Raw genomic sequence first — 13,348 nt, forward strand, 5'->3', positions numbered from 1 at the left:
GGCCGGGGCAGGGAGGGGGACTCAGGGACCGGGGGGGAAGAGCTCGCTCCTGAGCGGCAGGGAATCCTGCGAGCAGGGGGCTGGGGCCTGCCCAGCGCCGGCAGAACCTGGGAGCAGCCACGTGTGCAGGATGCGGCCATAGCGCTGCTGAGCCCTGCACACCGGCCACCTGAACAGCACCAGCCTTAGGAACAAGCTGCTTCTAACAGCAGCGCCAGCCCGGGGCCCAGGCAGCCCCCACATGCCAGGGGCTAGGCTGGGCGAAGCCACTTCCTGCAGCTCAGCCCTGCCTCTGCCCCCACCCGCCCCAGGAGGGCACAGGGATGTGAGAACTGCACGGAGACCCCCGCGCCCAGCTCGACCTGCAGTGAGTGCTGAGCCAGGCCGGCCTCCAAAGCCAGAGGCAGCGGGCACCAGCAACAGGGAGAGCACCGCAGCCAGCCTTAACTTGAGCCTGGCTCTCAAGGGGCAGCCGGGAGCAGGTGCAGGAGAGGGGCAGGGCAGGGGGGAGCAGGTACATTATTCAGGGAGGGGCAGGGCACTCTTGCAGCAGACATGGAAGGGGCAGAAGCTGGCTGGGCGCCTGGCTCCCGGTTTAGCTGAGCTGGGGGAGGGCAGAGAACACAGTCCTCCAAGGCGGGGGCCCCTGCCAGGGTGTGGCTAGGGAGCTCAGTGCAGGAAAAGGCTGGCAGGGGGCTGTGGATCAGGAGTGAGGGGCAGGGCTGGCAGGGGCCCTGGAGCAGCTAAGGCCCAGGAAGCCTGGGGAAAGCCACTTCCTGCCGTGGCACCCAGCGGGGGGATTGCCCAAGCGAGGCTGGGGGAGGGGCAAGGCACAGCTGGCCTAGCCCTGGCAGCACCCAACGGGCAGGAGGGAGCAGGGCAGCAGCCCTGCAGGGAGGGGGCGCCCAGCTGAGCCAGCCCCCCAGGCCCTGCCTGGCTGGGGTAGCCCCAGGCTGGGACCCCCTGAGGTGGAGGGCTGTGCCAGGGCCAGGAGGCTCTGCCCCGGGGGGGGGTCTTACACAAGTGCCAGGTAAGAATCCCCCTGACACACCCCAATAAAGAGGCTTGGAGCATGGTACTGGCTGGCGCTTAGTGCTGCATGGGCAGGGGGCAGCTGCCAGTGGAGGGGGAGTGAAGTGCTACTGCTGGGTTAAAGGGGCTGCCCAGTGCTAGGCCAGCGCACGGGCCCCCCCCAGGCCCCAACAGAGAAAGCAGAACCAGGCCCTGGCTAGAAATAAGGCACATTTTATTGGTGAGCTGCTCCCCTGGCCAGGGGGCACAGGGACTGGCGTTCCCTGAGCCGGGGCGCCCCTTCCCAGCAGGCTCCTTAGGAGGGGGTGGGGGCACTCTCTCCTCCAGGCCCCGCTCCCTGCAGGGCTGGTATGCAGCAGGGGCTGTGGGAGCCCCCAAACACCCCCGTGAGGCAGCAGCAGGAGGCTGCGCATGGCACGCTAACGGTCACGCCAGGCCCTCCAGGCGAGCAGAAGGGAGCTGCTGCCCGGAGACGGTCGTGCAGGCCGTGCCGGTGTGATGGGCCCTAGGAGGTACCGCACACAAACGACACAGCCCGCTGGGGGCAGGAGACACCTGCAGCCCATGGCAGTTATCGCTGGGTGCTGTCCCCCTGCCCGCAGGGCACAGTCCCCACAGACAGCCCAGCCCAGCTAAGTCTCCTGCTGGGGGTCACCATGTGGGGCAGGCTCCAGCAGCAGCTGCCTGTCCCGCGGGGGGGTGCGCCGGTGGGAGCTCAGCATCTTCTTGGTGGCAGTGACGAGGCGGGCGTAGTCCTGGGCCTCGGGGGCGAGGCCGGCGCTGCGGGGCGAAAGCAGAGGCAGCTGGTCCCTGCGGCGGGAGGAGCGGAAGAGGGGGGGCCGGCGCTGGCTCTCACCGTCCTGCAGCGACTCGGGCAGGCCCTTGCCCTTGCTCTCGGGCAGCAGCATGATGCTGAGCACGGAGAGGATGGCGAAGGAGGCAAAGACCACGTGGTGCAGGAAGAAGCCCCGGTTGTTCTGGATGTCCATGATGGGCCCGGCCGCTTTGCCCACGAAGCTGGCAGCCATGATGAGGCCGAGCCCCGCGCCCCTGCAGGGGGGGGACACAGAGCAGGCCCTCACCGGGGGACAGCGCCGCCTCCTGACCAGAGCACGGGGGTGCCACACCCCAACCTGGCAGTTGGGTGAGCTGGGGCTTTGCCCTGACAGGGCAGCTTGGAGGCAGCAGGTGCAGCCTAGGAGCTGAGCTGGGCCTGGCCCCTGCCTGGAAAAGCAGCCAAGCACCACGTGAAGCAGCCACCAGGCCTGGCCGTGTGCTCCCAGCTGTGGGGCATGGGCTGGCTGGGCCAGGAGGACACAGGGTCACGCCCCACAGGACTCTGCCATGGCATCCAGACAGCGGTTTAGTTGACTCAGGGGCAGTACATCAAAGGGAGAGCTGTGGGGGCAGCCCCCAGGCAGGGGCACTGGATCAGAATGGAGGAAGTTGGCTCTGGTCCCATGGGTTCCCTAGGGAGGTGGTGGATGAAGCCCTGGCTGGGATGATTTAGTTGGGGATTGGTCCTGCTTTGAGCAGGGGGTTGGACTAGAACCTCCTGAGGTCCCTTCCAACCCTGAGATTCTATGATTCTTCGGGCTCAATACCCACCCCTCAGGGAACCTGCGACAGCCTCCCCTGGGAAGCCAGTGCTGCCCCCCTCCCCTCCCGCCTTTCTGGGCCCTGCATCGTGCACTAGCCCATGGCTGCCACGGGTGACGCGGGGCTGCAGCGAGGGCCCGTCTCCTACCTGACCACGGTGGGAAGGACCTCACTGGCAAAGAAGATGCTGAGCATGGTGACGGCCTGTGAGTACGCGATGCCCAGGACAGAGAGGGTCAGGATGATCCAGTCCAGCAGATCTAGAGTCGGGAGCGAGGGAGCAGAGTGAGCGCATGCCACACTCCGGCTAGCTGGGGCCCTGGGTGCAGGTGGGCTCCAGGGCTGGCTCCCCCACGGATTTACAACATGGGGTTTTAAAGCTCTGCCTGGTGAGTGGGGCAGGGAACGTACTCATGTGCCAGCCCAGGGAGACCGCCAGCAGCCCATGCCTGGCACCGGCAGCTGCTCCCTGGGCAGGACGGAGTGGGTGTGTCCGTCCAGCCCGTTTCTGGATCAGATGCTTTGGGAACTTCCACAGGGAGCTTGAGATGAGGTGGGCATGGCCATGAGTTCAACGACCACAGGCAGCTACCAGGAGAAGCATCCCCCTGCCCTGCATCCCCCCCCCCCGGGCAAGGGGCTGAGCACACACCCCAGAACGCCCCCTCCCCAAGCAGGGGTCCAGGCCTCTCCAGTATCAGGGGTGGGCGGAGCCCCCAGCAGATTCCTTGGCTCTCACCACCCTGGGGGGAGTAACTCCATGGCTGGGGGGGGGGGGGGAGAGAGAAGCCCACAGCAGGAAGCCACGTGGTTTGGAGTCCCAGGCTCACAGCACGACCTACCCACCGGCTGGGGTGGCTTGCCCTGCCCTGGGGGGGTGGCAGCTACCCGGGCTTCAGGGCTTGGGTGAGCAGCTGGCACAAATGCTTGACTTGTAGGCTGGTTCACAGTTACCGGGAGCCCCAGGGAGCTCACGCCTCCCCTTCCCAAGGACCGGTGCCAGCATGCACTGGGGCAGAACTGCTAGTCCCCACGGGCCAGAGCAGGCCCCCTGCCCCTTACACTGCGTCAGGGCCAGCAGCAGCAGCGAGGCGATGCCGGTCAGGATGGTGCAGAGCAGCAGGATGGGGCGGCGCCCGACGCGGTTGACGGTGACGCAAAGGAAGAGGCAGGCCGCCGCCTCCAGCGCCGCCAGCAGGAAGTAGGAGAAGTGGAACTGGGGGAGGTAGGGAGCCAGGTTGCGTGTGAAGCAGGGCCGGATCCCGCTGCCGATGAACCTGCAGGAGGGCAGGGGGCATTGGTCACGGGGAGGGCAGCCGCAGCGCGACCTAGCTAGGGCCTGGCCGCCGGGCGAGCTCTGCACCCGTCACTCACCGCCATGCAGCCTGCACAAGCAGCGAGCTCTGCTCAGACTTGGGGCAGCCGGAGCGGGGAGAGTGGGGGGAGGGACGGCAGCAGAATCGTGCTGGGGGGAGCCCAGGGCTGGGAGAGCAGGGGGAGGGTGGGGGCTGTAGATTGAGAGGCACCGGCAGAACTGTGTGTACGGTGGAGCCCAATGCTAGAACAGCAGGGGGCTGGGAGCAAGGCTGCCCTGGCGCATGGGGAAGTGCCCAGAGGGCGAGCCATGGGGCACGAGGTGGAGCAGGGAGGCCCACGGCCCAGCCATTCCCTGCCCCCAGCACGCGGTGGGTCCTTACGCCGTGAAGCCGAGGATGAGGCTGTTTTTCCAGATGACTCGGGTGCTGAAGACCTCGCAGAGCGTGTGGTAGCGGGGCAGCGGGGCCCCCTCAGACTCCAGCTCTGGGGGCACAAGAGCAGCAGAGTCAGCGCAGCTCCGGGCAGAGCCTAGAACAGCTGGGTCCTAGAGCATTAGGGGTTCAGCCAAGGCCGGGGGGGAAGCTGGGGGGGACAGGGAGGAGGAGCAGGTTCAGAGAGGGGGGAGGGCGGGATGCCACGTGAGAACAGCACCGGACTCAGCCTGACTTTGACCCCAGGTCAGGCCCCATGGATGCGGCCGGGGCCCTCGGGCCCAGCTCTCACCTGCTAACAGGTGCTCCTGGCTGTAGAATTCGTCCTCCAGGCTCACACCGTTGCCCTCCGCAAGGGCCCGCAGACCCTTCCTGCCCTTCTCCAGCTGCCGCGTGGCCAGCAGCCAGCGGGGTGACTCTGGGAACAGCGACGGGCAGCTGGAGGGAGAGCGTCACCAGGGTCAGCACGGGCCCAGCCTCTGCACGCGGCCGCACAGAACCCGCCCCACGACAGACGCCTCGCCCTGCCAGGCGGGGCAGCCCTGCAGCGGGCCCCCAGGCGAGAGGCGGTGGCACCAATCCAGGCCAGGTTCACTGTGACCCATCACCGCCATCTGCCCCGCACAGTCTGGAGTGCACTCAACTCGGGAACCGGACAGGGAACCCGCACCAGCCGCCCCCCAGCACCTGCAACAGGCTCCTGCCTCCCCGAACCCTGGGGCCAGCAGTGCAGGGACCGGGCCGCCGCTCCCTGCCACGGTGCCACTTGAGGAAGTGACATTCTCGCCCCATCCAGGCCTAACGAGCTCCCGCTCTCTCTGCCACCCCCACCCCCACCCCCACCCGCCCTGCAAGCCCCAGGTCTGATCAGGCCACAAAGCTCAGAACCAACCTGGCAAATAAATTAACCGTGTTTAATCTGCTTGGAGCAAATATTTACCCCCAGCCCCGTGGGCTCCAGGGCTCCTTCAGAGGCAGCCGGCGCCACACTTGAGCTGAAGGGCCTGGGGAGCATTTGACCCAGCCGCAGTCCCAGAGTGGCTGCCAGCCGGTTTCACCATCACTAGGACGTGTGAGCAGGGGAGGAGGCGCGGCCTGTGTTCCCCGTGGGCCGCTCACACCATGGAGCTGGGGGCTTGGGTCCCTGCCAGCGCGTCAGCTCTGGCACAGGGGGCTGTTTAGGTCAGGGAGGGGTGGGGCATGATGGGGCTCAGTGCCTCAGGGTGGGGCTCCCCCCCAGCCACTCCAGCTCCCTGGCCATCTTCCCACAGGTGTCCAGCAAAGCCAGGCTGGCCCTGCCCCCCCCCAGCTCCCAGCCCCCGCTGCGGCACAGCCGGTCCTTACCCCCAGCAGGTGCCCAGCAAAGCCAGGCTGGCCCTGCCCCCCCCCAGCTCCCAGCCCCCGCTGCGGCACAGCCAGTCCTTACCCCCAGCAGGTGCCCAGCAAAGCCAGGCTGGCCCTGCCCCTTCCCCCACTCCAGCTCCCAGCCTCCCCCTGCGGCCTTACCCCCAGCAGGTGGCCAGCAAAGCCAGGCTGGCCCTGCCCCGCCCCAGCCCCCAGCGGCACAGCCGGTCCTTACCCCTAGCAGGTGCCCAGCAAAGCCAGGCTGGCCCTGACCCCCCCCTCCCCCAGCTCCCAGCCCCGCTGTGGCACAGCCGGTCCTTACCCCCAGCAGGTGGCCAGCAGGGCCAGTGTCAGCGTCACGGCCCCCTGCAGCAGCCGCCATTGCCGACACAGCACCGCCAAGCCTGGCAGCAGCAGCTCCCCAGCAACCCAGAAGAACCCCGCAACCATGACGACCATCAGCCGGTGGGGAGGGTCGCACAGCTCCAGCCCTGGGGTGGGGAGAAAGGCAGCGCTCAGACCGGACGGGGGGTGTAAGACCGAGGGGGAGGGTCGATTCACACTGCACCAGGCTGACGCCCGCAAGGCGAGCGCTGGGCAGGGACAGTGGGGCCGGCTCCCTGCGGGAATTGCCGCCCTCTCTGCTCCCAGCCTGGCCTGACGGACGAGGGGGGCTGCAGAGTCAGGCTCCCCCACAGCCCCTGGGTCACCTTTTCAGAGCAAGGCACAAGCCAGAGCCTCCTGGGGCTGCTGCCCGCCCCCCACTGCAGCCCTGGGCAACGTGGGAGCAAATACAGCCCTGTGCGGCTCAGCTCGCAAGGGGCCGACTCCCGAGGTGACCACGTGCTCTCCCCACTCCCTGGGGCTGCAGACGACACCCCTAGCCTCCGGCTCCCTCCTGGCAGCCACTCCCCGCCGAACAGGAGACCGTTAGCCGGAGTCCCAGGGCCAGGTACACTGGTGCTTCAGCAAGACCTAGCTGGGCATCAGAGCGGCTGCCCCGTGAGCCAGCAAGGGGGCCATACAGCCCAGGGACCCGTCACCCTTCTGCCCCTAGGGCTCCAGCCAGGAGCCGCCAGGACAACTCCCATCCTGCTCTGAAACCCCCTGCTGCTCAGCAGGGCCGGCTCCAGACCCCAGCGCGCCAAGCGCGCTCTTGGCGCAGCGTCCCGCGGGAGGGTGGCAGGCGACTCCGGTGGACCTCCCGCAGACGTGCCTGCGGAGGGTCCTCTGGTCCCGCGGCTTCGGTGGAGCATCTGCAGTCATGCCTGCGGGAGGTCCACTGGAGCCGCGGGACCAGCGACCGCCAGAGTGCCCCCCGCGGCGTGCCGCCGTGCTTGGGGCGGCGCAATTCCTAGAGCCGCCCCTGCTGCTCAGCTGGAGAATGACAATGCGCACCACATGGAGGGAGAGCGCTGGGGTTACACTGGCAGGTGATCCTTCCCAGACCAGACGCAAACTGAGCCCAGCCGGGCGCTCCACTCCCCAGCTGGGGGAAGCTGCAGAGGGAATTACTTAGACTGTCAGGAGCAGGGACAGTCGGTCTGTTCTGTGTTCGTACAGCACCTAGCACCAGGGGGTGCCGGTCCAGGTCTGGGGCCCCGAGGCACGACGGTAACACAAATAACGATACAATAAAAGCCAGAGCAAGGGGCCACATGCACAGGCCCATGGGGCTCCGTGGGGCTCTCTCTCCTGGAGCAGGGAAGGGGCCGGACCAAGCGGACTCACTTGCGACGTAAAGGGAGAGGAAGGTGCCAGCCAGCGCAGCACCGAGAAGGAGCCGCAGCGACAGCAGCATCATGTAATTCAGTGCCAGCGCCACACCGATGCCCAGCGGAACCGCCAGCACCAGGGAGAACACGAAGGTGGCACGCCGGCCAAACCTAGAGGTGAGAGCCAACGGGCAGCGAGCTGGGCAGGGAGAGAGACACAGAACAGCCCCGCCCCACCCCCCCATGCCCCAGGGCACCTATCAGGGTTGGCCACAAACCCAAGGGGCAGGGCTGGTTATGGACAATGCTGCGCCTGGCCAGGGGGGGTCTGATCTGGGGCCCGTTGTGGCTGGTGCTTTACCTGTCGCAGGCCAAGCCGAGCACAATGCAGCCGCTGAGCCAGCCCAGCAGGTAGGTGGTCTGTTCGAGTGGCACCTTCCAGCGATCCGAGCACACCAAGTCCCACTGCCGGAGGAAGGAAGAGTGAGCCATGAAGTCCTTGATGCTGCCCTGAACGGGCCTAACCCACGGGGGGTGGGCTGAACAGGCATGGTACCGTCCCATAGTTCCAGGCCACTCGGGACATCCCATCCACCACTGCAATGCAGCCCCCTCTGGACTGGACCCCTGCAGCTGTTTAGCAGGCACACTGCTCAGAGGTTTCAGGCAGGAAGCCAGAAGATTCCCAGGCCCAGGTGAAACCACAGTGGGAGGTTAGAGAAGCAGGATGAGGAATTCAGCCAGGCCACCGACGCGAACACTCTGACTCCTGCAAAACAAGCCTGGACCTTCCTTTGTCTCATGCAGAGGGCAGGACCCTCCAGCAGCACATTGACCCTGGCACCACAGCCCAGTACATCCCCTCCAGCATCCCAGAGCCACCTCCTGCATTGCCCTGAGGTTTCCCATTCAGCCACTGAGCAGGCCTGACCATGCTTAGCTAGCTAGGTCAGACAGGCTCCCTGCCCAAGGCGGCAGAGCTGAGGCAGGACAAGGTGATCTCCACTCCGCCTGCCATGCAAGTTCATCACTAACAGAGACCCACCAAGGGAACCAGCTGCACCCTGAGCGCAGGCATCCCTGGGGGGGGGGGGTCAGTACAACTGGCATCTCCTCTCCCCGCACTGCCCAGGGATGGCAGGAAACACCCTGGAATGGAAGCAGCAAACAGGGAAAGGAAGTAACTGCCCAGGACTTGCGACTCTCACCCCCTCCCCAAGGCACTGCTGGAGAAGCAGAGCCCGGCCAGGGGGGTGGAGCACCCCCTCCGAGCACAGGAAGGCAAGGAGCTCTCACCCAGGGCTGTGCCCATCCACCTGCTCCAAGGCTCAACCTCCTTCCCCTGCACACAGCCCCCATGGAGCACATCCAGCCTGGGAAGCAGCAGAATCCAGCTCAATCTGCCCCCTGCCCCACCCACAGGCCTCCCAGTGCTGGGACCACCCTCCCAGGGGGAGCGCTAATGAAGGGCCCCAGGGAGTTGGTGTCAGCCTGGGATTTGAGCTCCACAACCCCTGCTCCCTCAGCACGGTCAGGGTTAGGGGCAGGGAGGTGCAGGCTTTTCGGCACTTTCTCCAACAGCAACACTGGGAGCACGTCGCCATGGCCTGGCTAGGCAGGCAGGGCTCTTCTCCCGCCCTGTAACTGCCCATCTCACCCAACAACATTTCGCAACAAAACCGCAGCTGGGTTTGCGGATTACGCAAAGGCACCGGGAGACGGCAGTTGGGTGGCTCTGCTGGGGCCAGCGGGGCCACCTGTGGAGGCATCTTCAGCACCGGCCCCCAGGCAGACCCACACTTAGTACCAGGGGTTCAGGCCTGATCTGGGCTCCTGGGGAAAAGGCCCAGGCTGCAAGCGCCTGTTACAGGTGTGTGCAGGGCCAGCTCCAGGATTCACCACGGGCAAACCAGCCTGTGGCCGGCAGCTCTGCCAAGGTGGGCAGATGGAAGCAGCATGCAGGGCTGGAAGCGCCCAGGTGCCTGTGACTCAGTGTTTGCAGCCTGTCCCACCCTTTCCCTGCCACCCTCAGGAAGCAGTGGGTGCATCTACCGACCAGGAGCATCTGTCTGGGGGTCTGCGACAGAGCATGCCAGGGGCACCCCGGTGCATTGCTGGGGTCCCAGCGCCCTGCGAGCCGAGCCCAGCTCAGCGTCCCACCCCACGCATGGGCACCGGGACAGCGCTACCCCAGCCAGGGCCCAGAGACACAGGGTGCCAGACAGCAGGGAGCTCGCCCCCCCCCCAGGGTCAGTTCCTTCCCAAGCTAGGACAGCTCCCTCCCCCCCAACCCAGCTCGCCCGCTTCCCCCGGGACAGCCGCCCCCCGAAACCCAGCCCTCCCCCAACCCCGGGACAGCCGCTCCCCCCCAAACCCAGCTTCCCCCCCCCGGCCGGGGCAGCCCCCGCGCACCTGGGTGACGAGGCTGGAGCGCAGCCCGGCCGCGGGCAGCTCGTAGTCCCAGCCGCGGGTGCAGGGCCCGGTGCGGTTGGGCCCCGCGGCGCCGGGCGCGTAGCGATACAGGAGGCAGCGGCTCCAGCCCGCGGGGCCCCGCGGCACCGAGGCGTTGAGCAGCGCCCGGCCCGACAGGTTGCGCAGCGCGGGCGGCAGCAGCGCGGGGTCCGGGCGGCAGCGGTGGGCGGGCGGCGCCGCCAGCAGCAGCCCCGCGAAGAAGCCCAGCGCCAGCGCCGCGTTAGGGACCCAGGTGGCGGCCGCCAGGAGCCGGGCGCGGCGCCCGAAGCCGCCCGCGGGCCGCAGCAGCCGCGCGTCGAACTCCATGGGCCGGGCGGGGCGGGCAGCGCCGCGCCGCGCCGGGACACCGGGGCTGGCTCCGCCCCGGGGCGGGACAGGACCGGCTCCCGCCCCGCCGCGCCGCTCCCACCCCCACCCGCGACAACCCCGCCCCCGCCGGGCCGAACCCACCCCACCCGGGCCAACCCCGCCCCGCCGGGCCGAACCCACCCGCGACAACCCCGCCGGGCCGAACCGAGCCGGGCCAACCCCGCCCCCCGCCGAGCCGAACCCACCCGGGCTAACCCCGCCCCCCGTCGGGCGAACACACCTGGACCAACCGCCCTCCCCGAGCCAGGCCAAACCCCTCCTCCCGGGGGGCCGCCCCCACCCCCACCTGGGACAACCCCGACCTCCGCCGGGCCGTTCCCACCCCCACCCGGGCCGAACCCACCCGCGACAACCCACCCGGGCCAACCCCGCCCCCTGCCGGGCCGAACCGAGCCGGGCCAACCCCAACCCCCGTCGGGCAAACACACCTGGACCAACCGCCCTCCCCGAGCCAGGCCAAACCCCTCCTCCCCGGGGCCGCCCCCCAACTCCCAGCCCCCCGCCGAGGTGCACCCATAGAATCATAGAAGATCAGGGTTGGAAGAGACCTGGGGAGGTATCTGGCCCCAGCCCCCTGCTCTGAAATGGGGGGAGGCCCCCAGCTCAGGGCTGTGCCCAGGCTGCCCTGTGGGTGGCAGAGCCTCAGGTGGCCCTGAAATGGGGGGACCTGCTGCCTGCCCCCAGCTGGGAGCGGGTGTGGTCAGGGCTGAGCCGAGGTGAGGAAGGGGAAACTCCCCGGCTTGGTGCTGATAATCCCCTGATAGGGAAGGAGCCGCATAAAGGGCTGCGCCCAGCCCTCCGCAAACACCAGCCCTGATAAGGGCCCGGGGAGAGCCGGCCCCTGGCCCAGCAGACAGCAGCCCCAGCCCGCCTGCGGGAGGAGGAGCTTGTGGCTTCGAAGTCCTTGGGAGCTGGAGGTTGCTCCTAAGGGGGGTGGTAATTCCCCTGCTTGCACCCCCCCCACCCCGGCTGGGCCAGCCCTTGCCCGCAGCTAGATAAGCAGAGGGGGATGCTAGGGCAAGCAGGGTGCCGGGGCCAGAGCTCTCCCCTCCATCCACCGGATTGCAACGGGCCCAGCCCCTCTCCATTAACCCAGGGAGCAAATACAGAGTCAGGCTCCGTGGAGGCCAGTAATTCCCCATAATAGCGCCACTCCCAGCACTCCTGCCTCCTCTGCTGGCAACCTCCGGGACGTGTCTCAGCCAGGCCCAGCTCCGCCGAGCAAGTCAGGTGCCAACTTCCCATTGATTTCCATGGCAGTTCAGCACCTACCGCCCTTTGAGGATCTGGCCCCTAGTGGTTCATGGGAATGGTATTATTTAGCTTAGAGTCTTCTCAGAGTTACCTTGTGCTCCCCCCACCCCCCCATCTGTCTGGCTCCAGCTGTTGTCTGACACTTAGCTTGTAAACTCCTTGGGGCAGGCCTTTCTGTACAGCACCTAGCACCATGGGGCTGAGACCGCTAGGTGCTACTGCAATACCACTAATGAATCTCAGCGGTGCCCCTCATGGCTGGAAGGGGACCGGCCTGCACCCTCAGAGCATTTCCTGCTTTATTCCCTTGCCTGGGGCTCTATGAATCCCAGCACTAACAGGCCTACTGGGGCGACCCTTTGTGTACTGCCTCATCTGTGCAGCTGGGGGCTGGGAACACTGCGAGATTTGTCTGACACTGTCTAGGGAGCCCAGCTGAGATGGGGACTTCATTGTACCAGGCACTGCACAAACAATGGATATTCCCTCTACAGAGCTTGCAATCTAAACAGGCTTCCTTAGGTAGCTTGCTTGGTGGGCGGCCTTCACACCAACATACGTTGCCAGGAGTAGGACCCACCGAAAGGGACTGGTGGGGCCAGCTTCTGCATTGCACACTGGCAGTTATGTGCAGAATGGGGCTCATGGCACCTTCTGAGAACAATCATGGCCCTGGATTTCTGGGCTGCAAACTGGCTTTGGAGATGTTGTGCCAGGTAAGAGCTTTAAGGTGGGTGCATCCGGGAGCCCAGGATCAGTGCAGTGCAGTGCTGCTGACGAGGTCTTGCCACTGCAGGAAGGGCAGTGAGGGCTCATGGCTGAAGGAAGGAAAAGCCCGGGGGCCCCTTGTGTGTGGTTCCTTTGGGCAGAGGCAGCCCGGGGCCGGGCACCCAACCTTTGCTGTCCCGGGGAGCAGCTCTGTGCTAAGTGAAAGTCTGCAGGCTGATGAGCTGAATTCCTCCTTTCCCAGCCTTTGAAGCGTTCTGCTCACAGGGGGGTGGGTCTCAGCAGGTTGAGGGGGGTGTGGGGTGCCCACTGCCCAAGCCCCATGTTGCAGAGGCTGGGTCAATCAGCACACACAGGCGTTCAGCCTAAGGCTTGGCTCTGGGGCCAATTAATTGGGTGCTACAAGTAGATTGATGCCGAGAGGTTTAAGTGGATCAAATGGGACTTTGCAATAAAAATGCAGCCTGGCACCATTCACCAGGTCTGAGCTGCTGAACACCTTGACTAATATTTACATCCGCCCGCCCCTCCCTTCCCATTCTGCCTTATCTCCTCCCTGCTGTTTGCCTTTTCTCTCAGTTCCTTCCCAGGACGCTGTTTGTCCTCCCACAATGCAATGCAAGTCTACGTGGTTCAGTGAAAGGTTCAGAGCTAGTGGGGAGCTGGGAGCATGACGGAGAGGAAAGGCTTGTTCATTATTATGCACCCAGCCAGCCTTTCTTGCAGTGGCACTAAAATACTAGGAGAGTGGCACGTAGTCATCTCTCCTGGGACAATGCTGCGGCACTGCACAGAGGAGCGTTACTGAGAGTAAAAAGGCTTTAATGAAAGCACCCGCTTTAAAGAAAACCTTTACTGCTAACTAGATGGAGTTAGGAATGGCCAAAGAACAGGAAAGCCAGGCAGCTCTTGGGGGTGAGGAGCTGTAACCCTGGCTAAATTTGGAGGTTGGTGGTGCCAACAACGGGGAAAACACAAATTTACATTATGGACCCTTTTAATCTAATAATTGCCAAGGGGTTTCATGCTCTAAGACAGTGATTCTCGAACTATTGTGCTGGTGACCCCTCTCACACAGCAAGCCTCTGA

The 13,348-nt window shown here is 65.9% G+C and overlaps 1 protein-coding gene across 2 annotated transcripts; it reads right to left on the reverse strand.

Annotated features, from left to right (window-relative positions):
- Window positions 1–1,225: 1,225 nt before the first annotated feature.
- On the reverse strand, window positions 1,226–10,239 carry SLC22A31 (solute carrier family 22 member 31). Of its 2 annotated transcripts, none has more exons than XM_039503311.1 (9): window positions 9,851–10,239; window positions 7,800–7,903; window positions 7,455–7,609; window positions 6,046–6,214; window positions 4,672–4,817; window positions 4,329–4,431; window positions 3,694–3,908; window positions 2,780–2,891; window positions 1,226–2,082 (listed from the first exon to the last, which is right to left on the reverse strand). In XM_039503311.1, exons 1-9 carry the CDS (start codon window positions 10,214–10,216, stop codon window positions 1,665–1,667), a joined length of 1,788 nt encoding a protein of 595 aa, XP_039359245.1. In that variant the 5' UTR covers window positions 10,217–10,239; the 3' UTR covers window positions 1,226–1,664. The 2 variants fall into 2 exon arrangements, with proteins under 2 accessions (XP_039359245.1, XP_039359247.1); XM_039503313.1 differs by lacking the exon at window positions 1,226–2,082 and adding an exon at window positions 2,105–2,430.
- Between the last annotated feature and the right edge of the window lie 3,109 nt (window positions 10,240–13,348).

Source organism: Mauremys reevesii, linkage group 16, assembly GCF_016161935.1.
Source record: "Mauremys reevesii isolate NIE-2019 linkage group 16, ASM1616193v1, whole genome shotgun sequence".
Lineage (NCBI taxonomy): Eukaryota > Metazoa > Chordata > Testudines > Geoemydidae > Mauremys > Mauremys reevesii.